General features: G+C 38.9%; 1 protein-coding gene across 2 annotated transcripts; it reads left to right on the top strand.

Annotated features, from left to right (window-relative positions):
- The first annotated feature begins 725 nt into the window (after positions 1-725).
- LOC133556091 (phosphoinositide-interacting protein-like) lies at positions 726-4512 on the top strand. Of its 2 annotated transcripts, XM_061905703.1 has the most exons (3): positions 726-1146; positions 2749-2901; positions 3801-4512. In XM_061905703.1, the coding sequence occupies exon 3, from the start codon at positions 3807-3809 to the stop codon at positions 4212-4214; it is 408 nt and encodes a 135-aa protein (XP_061761687.1). In that variant the 5' UTR covers positions 726-1146; positions 2749-2901; positions 3801-3806; the 3' UTR covers positions 4215-4512. The 2 variants fall into 2 exon arrangements, with proteins under 2 accessions (XP_061761687.1, XP_061761686.1); XM_061905702.1 differs by lacking the exons at positions 726-1146; positions 2749-2901 and adding an exon at positions 3623-3723.
- Positions 4513-23442: the final 18930 nt, after the last annotated feature.

The raw sequence follows: 23442 nt of genomic DNA, 5'->3' as shown, positions 1-23442 counted from the left end.
TATTTTATAGATTATTTTGAATGGTATGTTTTTTTCAGTCATCTGGTGCGACTGGTGATCTTTCTTTTGACTTCTTTTATTGTCTGATTGAGTGTCTAATATACATCCAGATACATATTTTAGTCTGAGATCGGTAGGTTGTGAGTTCAAACCCCGGCCGAGTCATATTAAAGACTATAAAAATGGGGCCCATTACCTTCCTGCTTGGCACTCAGCATCAAGGGTTGGAATTGGGGGTTAAATCAACATAAAATGATTCCCGGGCGCGGCACCGCTGCTGCCCACTGCTCCCCTCACCTCCCAGGGGGTGAACAAGGGAATGGGTCAAATGCAGAGGACAAATTTCACCGCACCTAATGTACATGTGACAATCATTAGTACTTCACTTGACTTTACTTTACTTTATATAAAACATAACCAGAAAACATGATCATAATTAAAGATTTAAAAAAATGTTTATTGGCTTTCCCTAAATATCTAAAATAATTCATATTCTCTAATGTCATATTATGCTCCTTCCAGTGCTGTTGTTTTTATTTTGTAGAGTTTTTATCCAATCAGAATTCAGCTAGCTTATGTTGCCATGCTGTACCAAATCTGCCCGAGGCCTTCAGAATCAACAATGCAGGCGTTCGTGCACTGTAAGTGAACGGGCATATACGGTTGATAGACAGTTGCGATAGCCAATCAGGTCACAAGATGTTGACAGTAGCCTATCTAAGTAGCCTGATGTAAACGAGACTGTGATTGGATACTCACTTGTCACTCCAAAGTGAGTATCCAATCACAAGTTGCAACTTAGCAGGAAACAGGAAGTGTTGACCCACAAAGAAGGAGAACAAAACATTGTTTAGCTGACAGATATATGTTGTGATGTTATGAGCTAAGTAACATAAGAACTCCGCTACCCAGCATGCCACAGTAGTAAAGAGCATGTAGTAGCCCCTTTTAGGTTGTTGAATTTAGCCATGCAGCTGGATGGTACTGACGCTGTGGAGTAAACTTTAAAAACTTAGCCAACACGCCTCGTCTGCAACACAACACATGTATTTGCAAGGCCATGTTCAAGAAGGATATTTAAAGAGAAACTACATCTTGTGAGACCATGTCGGCCAACCCTGGAAGCTGGAATGGGTGCTACAAATTGTGAGTTCAAATATTTCATTTCTTTATTTTTCACGCTTAATATGTGTTTTGCAATTTTAATTTTGACAGTACTACATAAGATATGTTTTAATCACTGATGTGGGTTTATTGATATTTAAATGTTCCAGAAAATAACCTGTTTTGTACAGTGTTGATGTCAGTCAATGGACAGTAGTGCGTAAATGTGTTCCTGTATAGTATTTCTCTAATAACGGTCATGTGGAGACATAAATGATGGTATTTTGAGAGGTAATCACTGAAGTCGGAACTGACTGAAGGTCTAAGTGGGAAACGCACGGCCCGCCACTGATATATAATGTATATAAATATATATATGTAGATTTTACATTGAATTAAATTGTTAATGAAATGACATCAAATTCAAAACAATAGAAAAGCCTGAAAATACTGAGTTAATTAAAGGAATTTAAGGTTTTTTTGGATGAGCCCAATTATATATATATATATATATATATATATACATATGTATATATATACATATATATATATATATATAAATATATAGTCGAGATTCTGTGGTTTATCCCTTATACAGTGCTCAAAACCGGGGTAGAGTGGAATATACGTAAGGTCAGGAAATAACACAGAGGCTATTTCATCCCTACAAACCTGTTTTGCAGGTTTCCCAGCTCTTCAGGGCAAGCATATCCCCTGAAGAGCAGTGAAACTTGCAAAACAGACTTGGAGGGATGAAATAGCCTCTGTGTTTTTTTTCTTGACCTAATGTGTGTGTTTGTGTGTGTGTGTGTGTGTGTGTGTGTATATATATATATATATATATATATATATATATATATATATATATATATATATATATTTATTTATTTATTTATTTTTTTTTTTAATTGGGCTACTCCAAAATAATTTTATTTCCTTCAATGAAGTCGGCATTTTAGGGGCTTTTCTATATTTTGGATTTTATTGTATTTATTTTACAATTTAATTTATTGTAACATCCACATTTCAATTGAATAATTGGGTTTTTACTTTATGTATTCAATTAGCTTGCAACAACAACAAAAATGTATATATTTTATTGTAAACAGGGACATCTCTATAGCTTTTTTTTGTCAGCCAATCTCTTTTCTCCCACCAATAAAAATGTACAGTATGTATGTCATGTCCAGTATAAAAGTCCATAAAATATTCTAATGACATGTTATATTTTGGCTATTGTAGTTTACATATGTCTATATTGGCAAAATAACTATTCAAATTTGATACTTTGGTTTCCCCCCACATAAAACATCTTGTTTAGAGATTGTGCAAAATCCGGATAATGCTTCATTTTAAAAGTGCAATTCGAATAATGCTTGGTTTCAGAATAAAATACTTATAGTCTTCTGTTCTGTTCGTCTTAGAAGACTTTTGTCCTCTCGTCCATGTAGGCCTCATCGCATCTGGTCAGACTCGACGAGAAGGCAATGACAACATCTTCATTTCTAGATATACAAATATTAATTTAATCTTTTACTCTTATCAAATAAAATTGAAATAACAACATTCAATGGACACATAATTTCACTAATTGTTTGTATTTTCTTTCCTAAAATCTCATCTTTTTTCCTCATGGTTTGCCAGCTCTTATTTTGCAGCGCACTTCCGCCATCACGTCGTCAACTATGTGTCGCTGCTGCCCTCTGTTGGATTTCCAGTGCTATTGCCGGTGTGACGACACAGAAGTTGACCGAATGAAAAGTGCCAGCCTGTGTGCGCACGTGCATACGTTTCACAGTAAGCAAACTTTGAACACGCCAAAACATGTGTCATTTATCATAGTTACACGCATGACAAAAAAGCGCGTGAAAATCAGTGGTATTCAGTGAGATAAAATGTGCTGACAGTTCATTGCTCATGCCAAAATAATTGCACTGAGTGGAGTGGATCACCACTCCAAGATGGCGGCCGCGCGTCTCGTCTCGTCAGCGCTCCTTACGCAATGAAGTGAGGGGAAACTGAGTGAATAATGATAGGTTATTTGATTATTTATTTTAAACTCTTATTCGGGCCACTTTAAAATTAATATTTCGGCATGTATTTAAAAAATAAAATAAAATAAAATATAATGCCAAATTATTTAGAGGGGCATAAGAATATTTTAGGGGGGCTTGAGCCCCCCTAAAATAGGCCTAGTGACACCCCTGTTTACTTTTTTTTGTTCATGTTATAAAGCGAAATAACGCGGTTGCGTGTCTAAAATAATATTAGTGGGTTTAAGTGTGTCACGCGCCATGGTGTCTGGTTACGAACATGCGCGCGCACACTGTATTGATGATGGCTGAGGGCTGTTTGGCGATCAATCAAGTTGTAAGCTGACCTTCCTCCATCATCATCAGCATCATCATCATCATCATCATCATGGTGGTTCCTGGAGAAGAGCTGAGTCGGTCAGAATTTTTGAGTCCATGATGGAGGTCTTGTTGGCAGCGGGTGGGGGGGGGTGAGGAAGAGGAAGAGAGGAGGGGAGGAGGAGGATGAAGAGCATGGGAAGCGTCAGTCAGACTCTTACTGGTTTCTCTGGTGCGGTGGCATCCCACTCGCTCGGCGTCTTCAAAGGTAGGTCCCCGCCTCTCCGCTCGCGCCAAAGGTCAAAGGTCAGAAGGTGAGCCGCCCTCTCCTCGCTCCTCCGGCAGGAAGCCATGACGGGCAGCCCGGAGAACATCCCACTGGGGGAGTACGCGCTGTCGCAGTCCCGGGACCAGCTGACGCCGCCCAGCCGCACGGACAGCACCGTGCTGACTCTGTCCCGCAGCGACTCGCTCTGGACGACCGAGACGCCGCCGGGCCGCTGCCAGGTCTTCTGGTTCCCCATCCACTTCATGTCCACGGGCGGCGGCCTGCTGGCGTGCGGCGTCATCATCAGCGGCTTCTACTTCGCCGGCCACAGCAGGAAGGTGAGCAACTTCCTGGGCCCCGCCCTGCTCTCCATAGGCCTCATGGTGCTGGTGGTGGGCGTGGTCCTCATCCCCATCACCAAGGAGAACCGGAGACGCTCCAGAGTGAAGAAGCCACTGGCTTACCACCGACAACCCGCCTTCAACATCTGACCGCCGCCTCAACGCCAAGGAGGACTAGCACGGTCTGTAGTCTTTTCCGGGGTAAAGCTGTGGCCACAGTGTTTGGAGTGTGTGGTGCAAGTGTAAGGAGAAATGGAGCCAGCATCACAGGTTGTGCGCAGGACTCCACCGCCGTGTTGCGTGAGGAATGTGAAATGTCAATAAATGCATGACATTTTATTGCAAACTTATTCCCAGCTCCTTCCTGCTCCGTCACTGCTAAGAATATAATGGCACATTTCCCCCACGCAGTCAAATCAATACGGTTATTAATGCAACTATTAAATTAATCCATCCAACCATCCATTTTCTACCGCGTATTGCCTTTGGGTCGCGGGGGGCGCTGGTGCCTATCTCAGCTACAATCGGGCGGAAGGCAGCGTACACCCCTGACAAGTCGCCACTTCATCGCAGGGCCTTAATCATTAAATAAATTTACATGTTGGTTATTAAAATATTAAAACATATATACATTTATATCGGGCGGAAGGCGGAGTACACCCTGGACAAGTCGCCTCATCATCGCAGGGCCAGCACAGATAGACGGACTGTATACACTGAATGGGTTTTTAAAAAAACATGTATCAAAAAAAATTTGAGTTTGATTAAAAAAGTACAATAAATCTTTTCACATTAATCAATCAAAACAATTCCCAAAATGGGCGGGGCTTCCAAATAAGGCCATAATTAGTGAGCAGAGTTAGCAAACAGTTGGATCAAATTCGCTCATTTAAGTGCTATATTAAAAAAAATGTAATCCTTTTTATAGTTAGTTATAAAGTAATTAAATTGTTTTTTTAAACTAATTTAACTAATAATATGTGTTTCCCAAAAACATGCATCAAATTGAATTAAAGTTTGATTAAAAAAGTATAAAATAAAACAAAAACAACAAAAAAAATTGTCAAGTGGGCGGAGCTTCCAAATAACACCAAAACTAGTGAGCAGAGTTAGTAAATATTTGTATTCAGATCAAATAACCTTATTTATATGTTAATTCATCATTGAAAATGTTATTTATTACATTCATTAAATATAAACTGTATATTGTTAAATATTATCAAATATATTCACATTTTACTTATTAACTTAAATAATAAGATTGAATTTCCAAAAACATGCATTAAATCAAAATCAAGTTTGATACAAAAATAATAAAATCCCTTCACATGAATTAAATTAAAAATCCATACAGGGGACGGGGCCCTGTGATGAGGTGGCTACTTGTCCAGGGTGTACCCCGACTACCGCCCGAATGCAGCTGAGATAGGCTCCAGCGACCCCCCGCGACCTGAAAAGGGACAAGCGGTAGGAAATGGATGGATGGATACAGGGGATGGTGACTCTAAATAAAGCCATAACTAGTGAGCAGAATTAATAAACAGTTGTACTCAAATCCAATATACGCTTATTTATGTGTTCATCGATTAATATATTTAAATGTTGGTTAATTAATACGTTAAATTAATCCTTTAAACTGATTTCAAATAACATTTTAGTACAAAAGTACTTAGTACTTAGTACAAAACATGCATCAAATTAAAGGCCTACTGAAACCCACTACTACCCACCACGCAGTCGGATAGTTTATATATCAATGATGAAATATTAACATTGCAACACATGCCAATACGGCCTTTTTATCCATCCATCCATTTTCTACCGCTTATTCCCTTTCCGGGTAGCGGGAGGCGCTGTCGCCTAGCTCAGCTACAATCGGGCGGAAGGCAGGGTACACCCTGGACAAGTCACCACCTCATCGCAGGCGGCCTTTTTAGTTTACTAAATTGCAATTCGAAAATCCGCGCGAAGTGTCCTGTTGAAAACGTCGCAGTATGATGACGCGTATGATGACGCGTGCGTTTGACGTTATCGGTTGTGGCGGACATTTTTTTCCAGCCCGATCCAAGCTATAAGTAGTCTGCTGTAATCGCATAATTACACAGTATTCTGGACATCTGTGTTGCTGAATCTTTTGCAATTTGTTCAATTAATAATGGAGAAGTCAAAGTAGAAAGATGGAGGTGGGAAGCGGTGTATTGTGGCCGCCTCTAGCCACACAAACACAAAGTGATTCCTTGTTTAAATTTCCCGAAGGTGACACTGGCGGTCACCACACCCTTAGCCACACACCTCCGACTTTCAGGTACCATATAATCTTCCTAAAACAATAGTAACACAATAAGCAGATAAGGGATTTTCCAGAATTATCCTAGTAAATGTGTCTAATAACATCTGAATCGCTCTCACTGCCCTCGCCTTTTCTTTTTTTTTTCTAGTCCTTCACTCTCACTATCCTCATCCACGAATCTTTCATCCTCGCTCAAATTAATGGGGAAATTGTCGCTTTCTCGGCCCGAATCGCTCTAGCTGCTATGATTGTAAACAATGTGAGGATGTGAAGAGCTCTACAACCAGTGACGTCACATGCACATAGTCTGCTACTTCCGGTACAGGCAAGGCTTTTTTATTAGAGACCAAAAGTTGCGAACTTTATCGTCGATGTTCTCTACTAAATCCTTTCAGCAAAAATATGGCAATATCGCGAAATGATCAAGTATGACACATAGAATGGACCTGCTATCCCCGTTTAAATGAGAAAATCTCATTTCAGTAGGCCTTTAAATGTAAGTTGGATTAAAAAAGAATAAAAATCGTTAAAAAATAAAAATCATAAAGGGGGCGGGGCTTCCAAATAAAGCCATAATGATGCCTGAGTAAAACAAAAAAAGCATAAAATGTTAGCTTTGCTAACGTGATGTCACTTCCTGTCTCTCCTCTTCTTCTGCGCTGTGAAAAGAAAAGCCCGGGAAAAAGTCGATTCATTGATGAACTTTCGTGGGACGTCAAGTTGTGTGTCCCCCCTCCCCAAAGACTTGTCTTACTCAATCAGGGTTCCGCTTCCGGTTCTTGCGTTTTTGAGTGAGTACGTTTATAACGCTAGTTGTTCTAGACCAGTGGTTCTTAACCTGGGTTCGATCGAACGCTAGGGGTTCGGTGAGTCGGCCTCAGGGGTTCGGCGGAGGTCAAAACATACCCGACTCATCCTGTAAATACAAACTTCTTCCTGTCGGCGTATTACGGATACAGCAACAGCTGACTGATTTGCAAGTGTGTAAGTTGTTGTGAGTTTATGCTTTTGTTGTTTGAACAAGGTGATGTTCATGCACAGTTCAATTTGTGCACCAGTAAAAAAAACATGGTAACACTTTAGTATGGGGAACATATTCACCAATAATTAGTTGCTTATTAACATGCAAATTAGTAACATATTGGCTCTTGACCAGTCATTAAGTAATTATTAATGCCTATTCGGCATGGCCTTATTATAAGCCTAACCCTCTAACCCTGACCCTAACCCTAACCAAATAGTGTCCAAATAACTCTAAATTGGTCAAGATCTCTGTTCTGGATTATCCATCCATCCATCCATTTTCTACCGCTTATTCCCTTTCGGGGTCGCGGGGGGCGCTGGCGCCTATCTCAGCTACAATCGGGCGGAAGGCAGGGTACACCCTGGACAAGTCGCCACCTCATCGCAGGGCCAACACAGATAGACAGACAACATTCACACTCACATTCACACACTAGAGCCAATTTAGTGTTGCCAATTAACCTATCCCAAGGTGCATGTCTTTGGAAGTGGGAGGAAGCCGGAGTACCCGGAGGGAACCCACGCATTCACGGGGAGAACATGCAAACTCCACACAGAAAGATCCCGAGCCTGGATTTGAACCCAGGACTGCAGGAACTTCGTATTGTGAGGCAGACGCACTAACCCCTCTGCCACCGTGAAGCCCTGTTCTGGATTATGTTTTTGTTATTTTTTGTTAGTTTTTGGACTCTTAGTTCCTGTTTGCACTTGTTTTGTTTGGTTACCACACCGACTTATGATCATTCTGTCACGACCGAGGGGTCGCAGCTTACTGCAAGGTTTGTTCTCCTGGGATGCAAACGGACTATTCCGGACAAGGCTTGCAGGTAGGAACATATTTATTAACTTGATCAATCTTGGCATGAGGTAAACAAACATAAACCATGGTGTGGAACAAACACAAAACTGTGGCATGAAACAAACAAGCATAAACAATGGCTTCCAACAAAGACGAAACTCTGGCAAGAAATAAACAAGACTTTTGTGGATACGGCATGAATCGAGCAACATTAACTGTGGCATCGCATGAAAACAAGCAATGACGCCAGGCCGACTGACTGGCAAAGACAGGCTTAAATAAGGGTCTTGATTAGAAACAGGTGCGTAGTCCGAAAACAAGAGGCTGGTGAAAATCATAAGTCGGCATGGTAACCCAACAAAACAAGGAAGCGCAAACAGGAACTAAAAGAGTCCAAAAACTAACAATAAAATAACAAAAACATGATCCAAACCACAGATCATGACAAAATTAAGTCTTTGTTGCTTATAATATGTTCCCTATACTAAAGTGTCACCAAAGACATAACTTTGTCTAGAATTTGAAGAAAAAATAAACATTTTATTTTTCACTAATGAAGGGTTCGGTGAATGCGCATATGAAACTGGTAGGGTTCGGTACCTCCAACAAGGTTAAAGGCCTACTGAAACCCACTACTACCGACCACGCACTCTGATAGTTTATATATCAATGATGAAATTTTAACATTGCAACACATGCCAATACGGCCTTTTTAGTTTACTAAGTTGCAATTTCAAATTTCCCGCGAAATGTCCTGTTGAAAACGTCGCGGAATGCTGACGTGTGCGCGTGACGTCACGGACTGTTAGGAAATATTAGCGCTGCACACACAAACAGCTAAAAGTCGTCTGCCTTAACCGCATAATTACACAGTATTTTGGACATCTGTGTTGCTGAATCTTTTGCAATTTGTTCAATTAATAATGGAGAAGTCCAAGTAGAAAGATGGAGTTGGGAAGCTTTAGCCTTTATCCACACAAACACACGGTGATTCCTTGTTTAAAATTCCCGGAGGTGAAACTTTACTATGGATCAGAGCGGTCAAGCGAACATGGATCCTGACAACTTGTCAACCAGCAGTTTTCGGTGAGAAAATTGTGGTAAAAAGTCGCCACTTACCGGAAATCAGCTTAGCTTGTGCCGTCCGTACAGCTGCCGTCGCCTTCTATCAGACACTGGCCTCAAGACACACGTGGATACACCCTTCCGACTATCAGGTACTATTAAACTCACTAAAACACTTGCAACACAATAGAAAGATAAGGGATTTCCCAGAATTATCCAAGTAAATGTGTCTAAAAGCATCTGAGTCCGTCCCAATGCAATCGCGTTTTTTTTTTTGTTGATTTTTTTTTTTTTTTGTAGTCCATCGCTATCAATATCCTCAAACACAAATCTTTCATCCTCGCTCAAATTAATGGAAAATTGTCGTTTTCTCGGTCCGAATAGCTCTTTTTGTTGGAGGCTCCCATTAAAAACAATGTGAGGACGTGAGGAGCCATCAACGGGTCGACTTCCGGTAAAGGCAGGGCTTTTCTGTTAGCGACCAAAAGTTGCGAACGTCATCGTCGATGTTCTCTACTAAATCCTTTCAGCAAAAATATGGCAATATCGCGAAACGATGAAGTATGACACATAGAATGGACCTGCTATCCCCGTTTGAATAAGAAAATCTCATTTCAGTAGTCCTTTAAGAACCACTGTCCTAGACTGTACTAAATATATGTTATTAAAACAATCAATATATCTGATATTATTTACACTAGTTGATTTTTATGACGGGAGAGCGTGTGCCTCACAATACGAAGTTTATGGGTTCGATCCCCTTGCTCGGGGTCTTTCTGCTTTTCCGTCACCCTCCCCGGGCTGTTTCTGGTTACCTACTTCCGGAACACACCTTGTTTGTCTGGGGGGGCGCGGCCCTGCTGCTGGTGGGCGTGGCCAGGCTGCAGGTGAGCCAGCACGAGCATCCTCCGTTACTCTGGCGCAGGTGTTCCAGCATGGAAGCGGTCAGTGTCTTCCTGGGCAACTGCACGCCCCTCTTCTTCGCCGGCCTGGCCTGTGACGTCATCGGGCTGGTCATCCTCCTAGTGGGCGTGTTCGGCGACGTGCGCGCGGACGGCCGCTTCTACGGCGACTTTTTGATCTTCAGCGGCGCGCTCGTCATCTTCCTCAGCCTGGCCTTCTGGGTCATGTGGTACGCGGGCAACGTCAGGCCCGCCGCCGAGCCGCGGAAGAAGCGCAGCAGCCTGGCGCGCCTGGTCAGGAAGATCTCGGAGAGGATCACGCGCGACATGGCCGCGGCGGCGTGCGTCAAGCGCGCGGACGACGACGGCGTCGACGCCGGGGTCGCAACCGCCACCGACCCCCACCCGGCCGGTAAAGTCACGTGGGGCAAGTCCACGGCCTACGACAATGCCGCTTATGAAGATTATAAGCGTTATGACGGCGAGGACCGCAAGGAGGAAGAACGGCTGTGACGTCATGTAAATCTATGTTTTGTCTCCGGCGTCACGTGACCACTTCCTGTTTCAAATGGTCGTCATTCATTAACACGCCAAGGACTAGGTTAAAACTGATATTTATCGTGTCAAACATTTCCACTACTAATGTTTATTTTAATAAATATTCCTCGTCAGCGAACAAAAGATGTCTGAAATATTGATTTTATTCTGCAGACTAGTTTTACATAAATGCTGAGTCATATTTGCGCTTTGCTTCCGCGTCACGTGACACCGACTTTACCGGTTTGACTGTTGACTCGACAAACACAATGTTCACACTGCACACACACTTTGGCACTGTCACACACTTTGTTACACCGCTGTACAAAGTAACACTTTTACACGTCAACACATTTCTGTCACACGCGTTATTACACTCCTATACAACATAACACTGTAACACACTTTTACACAATACTGTCACAAAAACTGCCATACAACATAACACTGTAACACACTTTCACCCATCAACACCATGAATTGAATTTACCAAGAATTGATTATCGTGGACCCCGACTTAAACAAGTTGAAAAACAAATTTCGGGTGTTACCATTTAGTGGTCAATTGTACGGAATATGTACTGTACTGTGCAATCTACGGATGAAAGTTTCAATCAATCAATCAATGGAATGACACACGACAACACTAAGACCACAAAAACACAATAACTCACAGATTAACCGACGGACTGACACACAACAACGCTAAGACACAAAAAACACAATAACCTAATCACACAGACGGAATGACACACAACGACACAAAAACACAGATAATAACAGATGGAATGACACACAACAATGCTAAGACACAATAACACACAGACTAAGACACACAGAATGACAAAAAAAATAACACTAAAATACAATAACACACAAAAACACACTGAATGACACGCAATAACACACGGAATGACACAACAACAGACAAAATGACACACAACAACACTAAGACATAAAACAATTACACACTAACACACACAATAACACTGAGACACAAAAACAAACACAAGAACACACACGATAGACGAAATGACACACAACACAAACACACCCAATAACAGACCGAATGACACACAATAACACTGAGACACAAAAACAATAACACAAACGATAACAGACGAAATGACACACAATACTATGACACAAAAACACACCCAATAACAGACGGAATGACACACACTCTCACTAAGACGCAAAAAAAAAAACAACAATAACTTACACAATAACACAGACGGAATGATACGCAGCAACACTGAAACACAAAAAGAACCTAACACAAACAATATCACAGACGGAATGGCACACAACGACAATAAGAGACAAAAAAACACAATAACACAGACACAATGACACACAACAACACTAAAACACAAACAACACAATAACTCAAACAATAGCACAAATGGAAGGACACACAACTCTAAGACACAAAAACACACAATAACTTAAGTAATAACGGAGACGGAATGACACACAACAACACTAAGACAAAAAAACACAATAACTTACGTAATAACACAGACAGAATGACACACAACAACACTAAGACAAAAAAACACAATAATACAGATGGAATGACACACAACAACGCTAAGACAAAAAAAGACAATAACTCATAGATTAACAGACGGAACGACACAACAATGCTAAGGCACAAAAATACACATAATAAAACAGACGAAATGACACAAAACATTAGTAAGACAGAAAAACACAAAATAACTTAAATTATAATGGAGACGGAATGACACACAATATCACTAAGACACAAAAAAAACACAATAACTTACATAGTAACACAAACGGAATGACACACAACGACACTTAGAAACAAAAACACAGACAATAACACTTATGGAATGACACACAACAACACTAAGACACATAAAACACAATAACTCACAAATTAACAGACAAAATGACACACAACAATGCTAAAGCACAAAAACACACACAATAAAACATGAAATGACTCAAAAAAACACTAATACACAAAAAAACACAATAACTTGCATAATAACACAGACTGAATGACACACAGCAACACTAAGAGACAAAAACACAAACAATATTACAGACGGAATGACACACAACAAGGCTAAGGCACAAATACACTCACAACAAAACAGATGAAATGAAACAAAACAACACTAAGACACAAACACACACAATAATTTATTAAAACAGACGGAATCACACACAACACTAAGACACAAAAAAACAATAATTTACATAACAACACAGAAGGAATGACACACAACGACACTAAGACACAAAAAAACACACAATAACACGGATGGAATAACACACAACAACACTAAAACTAAAACAAAAACACAATAACTCACAGATTAACAGACAGAATGACACACAACAATGCTAAGGGACAAAAATACACACAATAAAACAGATGAAATGACACAAAAACCACAGTAAGACACAAAAACACACAATAACTTACATAACGCAGACGGAATGACACACAACAACACTAAGACACAAAAAAACAATAATTTACATAATAACACAGACGGAATGACACACAACGTCACTAAGACACAACACAGGCGGAATGAGACACAACAGTAAGACACAAAAACACACACAATTTCCCAGACGGAATGACACACAACAATGCTAAGGCACAAAAACACACACAATAGCATAGATGCAATGACACACAACAACAGTAAGACACGAAAAACACAATAACTCACACAATTGCACAAACGGAAGGACACACAACAACTCTAAGACACAAAAAAACACACAATAGCATAGATGCACTGACACAAAACAACAGTAAGACACGAAAAACACAATAGTCCCTGGTTCAATTCCCACCTAGAACCAACCTCGTCACGTCCGTTGTGTCCTGAGCAAGACACTTCACCCTTGCTCTTGATGTGTGCTGGTTGGCGCCTTGCATGGCAGCTCCCTCCATCAGTGTGTGAATGTGTGTGTGAATGGGTAAATATGGAAGTAGTGTCAAAGCGCTTTGAGTACCTTGAAGGTAGAAAAGCGCTATACAAGTACAACCCATTTATCATTTATTTATTTATTAAACAGAGAAGGAATGACACAACGACAACACTAAGACACAAAAACACACACAATAACAGAGACGGAATGACACACAACAATGCTAAAACACAAAAAAAACACAATAACTCACAGATTAACAGACAGAATGACACACAACAGCGCTAAAATACCAAAAAACAATAACTCAAAGATTAACAGACGGAATGACACGCAACAACGTTAAGACACAAAAAAACACAATAACTCACAGATTAACTATTGACTGTGCTAAGGGACAAAAACACACAATAAGACAGATGAAATGACACAAAACAACAGTAAGACACAACAAAAGGCAAAAAAAACACACAATAACTCACAGATTAACAGACGGAATGACACACAACAATGCTAAGGGACAAAAATACACACAATAAAACAGATGAAATGACACAAAACTACAGTAAGACACAAAAACACACAATAACTTACATAACGCAGACAGAATGACACACAACAACACTAAGACACAAAAAAAACAATAATTTATATAATAACACAGACGGAATGACACACAACGTCACTATGACACAACACAGGCGGAATGACACACAACAGTAGGACACAAAAACACACACAATATCCCAGACGGAATGACACACAACAATGCTAAGGCACAAAAACACACACAATAGCATAGATGCAATGACACACAACAACAGTACGACACGAAAAACACAATAACTCACACAATTGCACAAACGGAAGGACACACAACAACTCTAAGACACAAAAAAACACATTAACTTACATAGTAACAGAGAAGGAATGACACACAACGACAACAGTAAGACACAAAAACACACACAATAACAGAGACGGAATGACACACAACAATGCTAAGGCACAAAAACACACACAATAGCATAGATGCACTGACACACAACAACAGTAAGACACGAAAAACACAATAACTCACACAATTACACAAACGGAAGGACACACAACAATGCTAAGGCACAAAAACACACACAATAGCATAGATGAACTGACACACAACAACAGTAAGACACGAAAAACACAATAACTCACACAATTACACAAACGGAAGGACACACAACAACTCTAAGACACAAAAAAACACATTAACTTACATAGTAACAGAGAAGGAATGACACACAACGACAACAGTAAGACACAAAAACACACACAATAACAGAGACGGAATGACACACAACAATGCTAAGGCACAAAAACACACACAATAGCATAGATGCACTGACACACAACAACAGTAAGACACGAAAAACACAATAACTCACACAATTACACAAACGGAAGGACACACAACAATGCTAAGGCACAAAAACACACACAATAGCATAGATGCACTGACACACAACAACAGTAAGACACGAAAAACACAATAACTCACACAATTACACAAACGGAAGGACACACAACAACTCTAAGACACAAAAAAACACATTAACTTACATGATAACAGAGAAGGAATGACACACAACGACAACACTAAGACACAAAAATACACACAATAACAGAGACGGAATGACACACAACAATGCTAAGGCACAAAAACACACACAATAGCATAGATGCACTGACACACAACAACAGTAAGACACGAAAAACACAATAACTCACACAATTACACAAACGGAAGGACACACAACAATGCTAAGGCACAAAAACACACACAATAGCATAGATGCACTGACACACAACAACAGTAAGACACGAAAAACACAATAACTCACACAATTACACAAACGGAAGGACACACAACAACTCTAAGACACAAAAAAACACATTAACTTACATGATAACAGAGAAGGAATGACACACAACGACAACACTAAGACACAAAAATACACACAATAACAGAGACGGAATGACACACAACAATGCTAAGGCACAAAAACACACACAATAGCATAGATGCAATGACACACAACAACTGTAAAACACAAAAAACACAATTACTCACACAATTGCACAAACGGAAGGACACACAACAACTCTAAGACACAAGAAAACACATTAACTTACATAATAACAGAGAAGGAATGACACACAACGACAACACTAAGACACAAAAACACACACAATAACAGAGACGGAATGAAACACAACAATGCTAAAACACAAAAAAACACAATAACTCACAGATTAACAGACAGAATGACACACAACAACGCTAAAGTACCAAAAAACACTAACTCAAAGATTAACAGACGGAATGACACACAGCTATGCTAAAACACAAAAAAACTCAATAACTCACAGATTAACTATTAACTATGCTAAGGGACAAAAACACACAATAAGACAGATGAAATGACACAAAACAACAGTAAGACACAAAAACACACAATAACTGACATAACACAGACGGAATGACACACAACAACACTCAGACCAAAAAAAAATACACAATAACTCACAGATTAACAGACGGAATGACACACAACAATGCTAAGGGACAAAAATACACACAATAAAACAGATGAAATGACACAAAACAACAGTAGGACACAAAAACACACAATGACTTACATAACACAGACGGAATGACACACAACAACACTAAGACACAAAAAAAACAATAATTTACATAATAACACAGACGGAATGACACACAACGTCACTAAGACACAACACAGGCGGAATGACACACAACAGTAAGACACAAAAACACACAATATCCCAGACGGAATGACACACAACAATGCTAAGGCACAAAAACACAAACAATAGGATTGATGCAATGACACACAACAACAGTAAGACACAAAAAACACAATAACTCACACAATTGCACAAACGGAAGGACACACAACAACTCTAAGACACAATAAAACACATTAACCAGAGAAGGAATGACCCAACGACAACACTAAGACACAAAAACACACACAATAACAGAGACGGAATGACACACAACAATGCTAAAACACAAAAAAACACAATAACTCACAGATTAAAAGACAGAATGACACACAACAGCACTCAAATACCAAAAAACAGCAACTCAAAGATTAACAGACGGAATGACACACAACATCGCTAAGACACAAAAAAACACAATAACTTAAACTCACAGATTAACTATTAACTATGCTAAAGGACAAAAATACACAATAAGACAGATGAAATGACACAAAACAACAGTAAGACACAACAAAAGGCAAAAGGGCAAGGCAACACCCGGTTGTGTTGACGTCTCGAGGGGACACACATTGTGTCACTAGGGCTAGGTAACACACAGTTGTGTTGATGTGCCGGGGACACACACCTTGTGCGTTGGTGGGGGTCAGGCAGCGTGGCGACGGGGTCAAAGGTTACTGTAGGTGTCCCTGCTGATTGCCTGACAGCCGGCCAAAATGCTGACGTCAGCAGTCGTGAGGACGAGGATGAGGAATGAGGACCGACGAGTCGTCACAACCAGTCGGGTCACATTGCGTGCTGGGCTGTGAGAGACCAGCATCATTGCGTGCTGGGCTGTGAGAGACCAGCATCAGGCGTCGTCAGAGTCAAGTCGCCATGGCCGCCGACCCGAACAGATGCACCGTCCTCTTCCTGTCTCTGGCCGTGCTCCTGGACGCCGTGGGCCTGCTCCTCTTCCTCATCGGCATCTTCTCCTCGCTCAGCTTCTACGACTTCTTCGTGCTGTCGGGGCCTCTGCTGATCTTCCTCAGCCTCTTCTTATGGATCTTCTGGTACATGGGCAGCCTGGTGGTCCCCGAGGAGGAGCTAAACCTGCCCAGACCCGACATCCTCTGACTCAGGAGGAAGACCGGACTGGTCCACGCGGCGAGGAGGCCGACATCCCGCGGTTTCACCGCTGGGCCTGCGGGGACTCGGGAGCCGAAGCAGGAAAGGGGGAGGACCCAGACTATATTTTCTTACGGTTTTGATCGATCATGGTGTACGTGACTGCGATGAAGACTGAAACCTGCCCTCCCAGACTCTCGTCGAGTTTGTCAGCGCTCGTCAAACAGGCAGCACAGGTTCTTTTTACACAACCCTGCTTTCTGTTCCGCCCATACAGTATGTCGCCGACATGTTAGACGAGCGCGCTAGCCATCGAGCTAAAAGCCAAACTCCTCTTGAGGTTGGCGTCTGCGTTGGGGCATTGAATCTTTGGGCACCTAACGAGCCGATCCCTTCACAATTCCTAGAATGATAGTCGTGCTCCACCTAGTGGTACTTGAGAGAATCATTCAATGAAATATTCAAACACAGTGTTACTGTTCAAACTGTGTGTAATGTTACAGTGGCCACAAAGATTAAATTTTCTTGTCAAATTATACCTCTGCCTTGTGTTTAATGATTACTTGGGCCTGCTACGCTACTTTATTTTAATCTTGATCATTATGGCGGCACTTAGAGTTGTAGATCAACCTCAGTCTGTGGATATAATGTTGTATTTTAATATGTGTCAGAAACATGTTTTTATGGCAAAACACAAACTATGCAATGTTTCCCCCCCAAAAAGTGTGCAAAGTGGAATATTTGATGTGAAGTAATTGGAGCCTTAACTATGTTTTTGTTGTTGTTTTTCATGTATATATTTTTTAACATGTTTCTTGGGGCCCCGGGGGGGGTGGGTCAAAACACAAAATATGTCATGTATAAGATTATTACAAAAAAAATGTTTATATATATTTCTTTGTTTGTTTTGTTTGTCAAAAAAAACATAGTTTTTCATACGGCAAACACACAAACAAAAAATACTTTCCCCCAAACATATTTCAAAGTGGACTATTTGATGTGAAGTATTTGGAGCCTTAAACAGGTCAACAAATTAATAACAACATTTATTTAAATGTATTGTATTTTTTTCTGATATGACAATTTAAACATAACTCAGCAAAAATTTGGGACTCCAAATTAGTCATAGGTTATATTATTTGTATTTTATTTCACTTTCACTCTCAACGCTTAAGTTTCGAGATCAACTGTCGATATAAAGTTAATTTGAAAATATGTTTCATGCCATTTGTCAAAACCATGTTTTTGTTGTTGTTTTTCATGTATACATGTTTTTTTAACATGTTTTTTGGGGGTACAGGGGGTGGGTCGAAACACAAAATATGTCATGTATAATATTATTACAAAAAAAATAATTAAATATATATATTTTTTGTCCGTTTGTTTCTATGTTTGTTTTGTTTCTTTTGTTTGTCAAAAAAAAAAAAAAACTGTTTTTCATACGGCAAACACACAAAATATAAAATATTTTCCCCAAAATATACGTCAAAGTAGACTATTTGATGTGAAGTAATTGGAGCCTTAAACAGGTCAACAAATTAATAACAACATTTATTTAAATGTATTGTATTTTTTTCTGATATGACAATTTAAACATAACTCAGCTAAAATTTGGGGATCCAATTTAGTCATAGGTTATGTTATTTGTATTTTATTTTACTTTCACGCTCAACGCTTAAGTTTCGAGATCAACTGTCGATATTAAGTTAATTTTAAATATGTTTCATGCCATTTGTCAAAACCATGTTTTTGTTGTTGTTTTTCATGTATACATGTTTTTTTTAACATGTTTTTTGTGGGTCCGGGGGGTGGGTCAAAACACCAAATATGTCATGTATAATAATATTACAAAAATATATATATAATTTTTTTTTGTTCGTTTGTTTCTGTTTGTTTTGTGTCTTTTGTGTGTAAAAAAAAACATAGTTTTTCACACGGCACACACACGAAATATAAAATATTTTCCTCAAAATATATTTCAAGGTGGACTAGTGGTTAGTGTCCGCCCTGAGATCGGTAGGTCGTGAGTTCAAATCCCGACTGAGTCATACCAAAGACTGTAAAAATGTGACCCATTACCTCCCTGCTTGGCACTCAGTTTTAAGGGTTGGAATTGGGGGTCAAATCACCATAAATGATTCCAGGGCAGCGGCCCCGCTGCTGCCCACTGCTCCCCTCACCTGCAAGGGGGTGATCAAGGGTGATGGGTCAAATGCAGAGAATAATTTCGCCACACCTAGTGTGTGTGTGACAATCATTGTTACTTTTACTTGTATTTAACTTATTTGATGTGAAGTAATTGGAGCCTTGAATTAGTCAATAATTCATAACAATATTATTATAACTTTTTTTTTCACAATTTTTGTCAAAACCATGTTTTTGGTGGAACAAACCACAAAATATGCTATGATTTCCCTCCCCAAAATGAAGTAATTGGAACCTTAAATAGGTCAATAATTCATAACATGAATTGATTAACATGGACCACACTAACTTATTCGGGTGTTACCATTTAGTGGTCAATTGTATGGAATATGTACTGAACTGTGCAATCTACTAATAAAAGTTTCAATCAATCAATCAAAAAAGTTGATTTAATTCATTAATATGTTTTGAACAATGACAGTTTCCAAAAAGCTCACTAAAATCTTAGGGATCCAAAAGGGCCCCACTCATGAAATTGTTCAAAATAACTCATACGGTGAATTATTTTTGAAATCCCTAGACCAACGTCATCTATCTATTGGGGCGGTATAGCTCAGTTGGTAGAGTGGCTGTGCCAGCAACTTGAGAGTTGCAGGTTCGATCCCCGCTTCCGCCATCCTAGATACTGCTGTTGTGTCCTTGGGCAAGACACTTTACCCACCTGCTCCCAGTGCCACCCACACTGGTTTAAATGTTACTTAGTTATTGGGTTTCACTATGTAATGTGCTTTGAGTCACTAGAGAAAAGGCGCTATATAAATATAATTCACTTCACTTTTTTTTTTTCATACAACATACACAAAATATGCTGCAGGACACTTCACCCTTTGCCCCCGGTGCCGCTCACACTGGTGAATGAATGATGAATGAATGGTGGTCGGAGGGGCCGTCGGCGCAAACTGGCAGCCTCGCTTCCGTCAGTCTACTCCAGGGCAGCTGTGGCTACAAATGTAGCTTACCACCACCAGGTGTGAATGAATGTTGAGTCCCACTTCTCTGTGAGCGCTTTGAGTGTGTAGAAGAGCGCAATAAAATTATTAATTATTAATACTTTCCCCCGAACATATCTCATCGTGGAATATTTGATGTGAAGTAATTGGAGCCTTGAATGACTCAATAATTCATAACATTGATTTTTAATTACGATCATTTTTGGAGCAACGACAGTTTACAAAAAAATCTGCTAAAATCTGGAGATCCAAAAGGGCCCCACTCATAACAGTGTTGAAAATAATTCATACATTAAAACACGAAATTTGACGTTTTTTTTTTTACATATAATTTTTTTGTTTTTTAAAGTTAAAATTAAAGTGCCAATGATTGTCACACACACACACTAGGTGTGGCGAAATTATTCTTTGCATTTGACCCATCACTCTTGATCACCCCCTGGGAGGCGAGGGGAGCAGTGGGCAGCAGTGGCGGCCGCGCCCGGGAATCACTTTTGGTGATTTAACCCCAAATTCCAACCCTTGATGCTGAGTGCCAAGCAGGGAAGTAATGGGTCCCATTTTTATAGTCTTTGGTATGACTCGGCCGGGGTTTGAACTCACAACCTAACGATCTAATTGCGGACACTCCAACCACGAGGCCACTGAGTAGGTCATCATTATAATTTTTTTCATAGTTTTTTGTTGTTTTATGCACCCTCTGTCAAAGAAAACCTTTTTTATAAAACATTTTTTATACGGCTAACACAGAAAATATTAAATATTTCCCCAAAATATATTTCAAAGTGGAATATTTGATGTGAAGTAATTGGAGCCTTAAATAGGTAAACAAATCAACAACATTAATTTTTATTTATTGTAAAAAAAGTTCTGAGTTTTGACAGTTTAAAAAGAAGTCAGCTAAAATTTGGCCATCCAAATAAGTCTCATTATTTTTTTTTACTGTATTTTATTTATTGTTTTCAACGCTTAAATCCCTAGATCAACTTCAGGTCTATGTTGATATACATTTTTTTTAAATATATTTTTGTCAAAGCCATGTTTTTGGGGAAGCAGAAACACAAAATATGCCATTATTTCCCTCACCGGATGTTAATTTTTATTTTCACTTTCAACGCGTAACTCTCCAGATCGACTGTTGATATAAAGTGAATTTAAAAAAAATATTTTTTGCCCTTTTTGTCAACGCCATGTTTTTTTTGAGGGGGCAAAATATGCCACGTGTAAGTTGTTTTTCTTCTTTTTTTTAACAATTGTTTTGTTTAATGCACATGTTGTCCGAGACTACATAGTTTTTTTTTATACGGCAAACACACAAAATGTGCAATATTTCCCCACAAACATATTTCAATGTGGAATATTTGATGTGAAGTAATTGCATCCTTGAATGAGTCAATAATTCAAAATATGACATATATATACTTGTTAGTATTTGTTTTGTTTTATGCACATGTTGTCAAAGAAAACAGTTTTTTTTTAATATTCGACAAACACACAAAATATAAAATATCTTTCCCAAAAAACATATTTCAAAGTGGAATATTTGATGTGAAGTAATTTGAGCCTTGAACATGTCAAAATATTATAACAACATTGATTTTAATTTATTATAACTTTTTTCTTAACTATATTTGTATGCCCTTTTTTGTCAAAACCATGTTTTTTGGGGTTGAAGGCAAAAAATGTTATTTATAAGCTTTTGTTAATCTTTTTTTTAATAAATGTTTGGTTTTATGCACATTTTGATAAAGCAAACATAGTTTTTTATATGGCAAAGACACAAAATATGGAATGTTTACCCCCAAACATTTCAATGTGGAATATTTGGTGTGAAGTAATTGAGTCTTGAATGAGTCAATAATTCAAAATATGACATATATATACTTGTTAATGTTTTTTTTGTTTTATGCACATGTTGTCAAAGAAAACATTGTTGTTTTTTTATATTCGGCAAACACACAAAATATAAAATATTTTCCCCCAAAAAACATTTCCAAGTGGAATATTTGATGTGAAGTAATTTGAGCCTTGAATATGTCAAAAATTTATAACAGCATTCTTTTTAATTTATTATCACTTTTTTTCTGAGCTATATTTTTATGCCCTTTTTGGTCAAAAACATGTTTTTCGGGGTTGAAGGCAAAAACATGTCATATATAACCTTTTGTTAATCTTTTTTTAAAATATATGTTTTGTTTTATGCACATTTTGATAAAGTAAACGTAGTTTTTATATGGCAAAGACACGAAATATGGAATGTTTACCCCCAAACATTTCAATGTGGAATATTTGGTGTGAAGTAATTGAGCCTTGAATGAGTCAATAATTCAAAATATGACATACTGTATATACTTGTTAGTGGTTTTTTTTGGTTTTATGCACATGTTGTCAAAGAAAACATTGTTTTTTTTATATTCGACAAACACAAAATATAAAATATTTTTCCGTAAAAACATATTTGAAAGTGGAATATTTGATGTGAAGTAATTTGAGCCTTGAATATGTCAAAAATGTATAACAACATTGATTTTAATTTATTATAACTTTTTTCTTAACTATATTTGTATGCCCTTTTTTGTCAAAACCATGTTTTTTGGGGTTGAAGGCAAAAAATGTTATTTATAAGCTTTTGTTAATCTTTTTTTTAATAAATGTTTGGTTTTATGCACATTTTGATAAAGCAAACATAGTTTTTTATATGGCAAAGACACAAAATATGGAATGTTTACCCCCAAACATTTCAATGTGGAATATTTGATGTGAAGTAAATGAGCCTTGAATGAGT

Source organism: Nerophis ophidion, linkage group LG07 (assembly GCF_033978795.1).
Source record: "Nerophis ophidion isolate RoL-2023_Sa linkage group LG07, RoL_Noph_v1.0, whole genome shotgun sequence".
Taxonomy (NCBI): domain Eukaryota; kingdom Metazoa; phylum Chordata; class Actinopteri; order Syngnathiformes; family Syngnathidae; genus Nerophis; species Nerophis ophidion.
Note: the sequence above shows the minus strand (reverse complement) of the source record. Positions and strands in the feature narration are given on the sequence as shown.

Coding starts and splice junctions, on each gene's coding strand:
- LOC133556091 (XM_061905703.1), top strand. CDS start 3,807: ATGACGGGCAGCCCGGAGAACATCCCACTGGGGGAGTACGCGCTGTCG.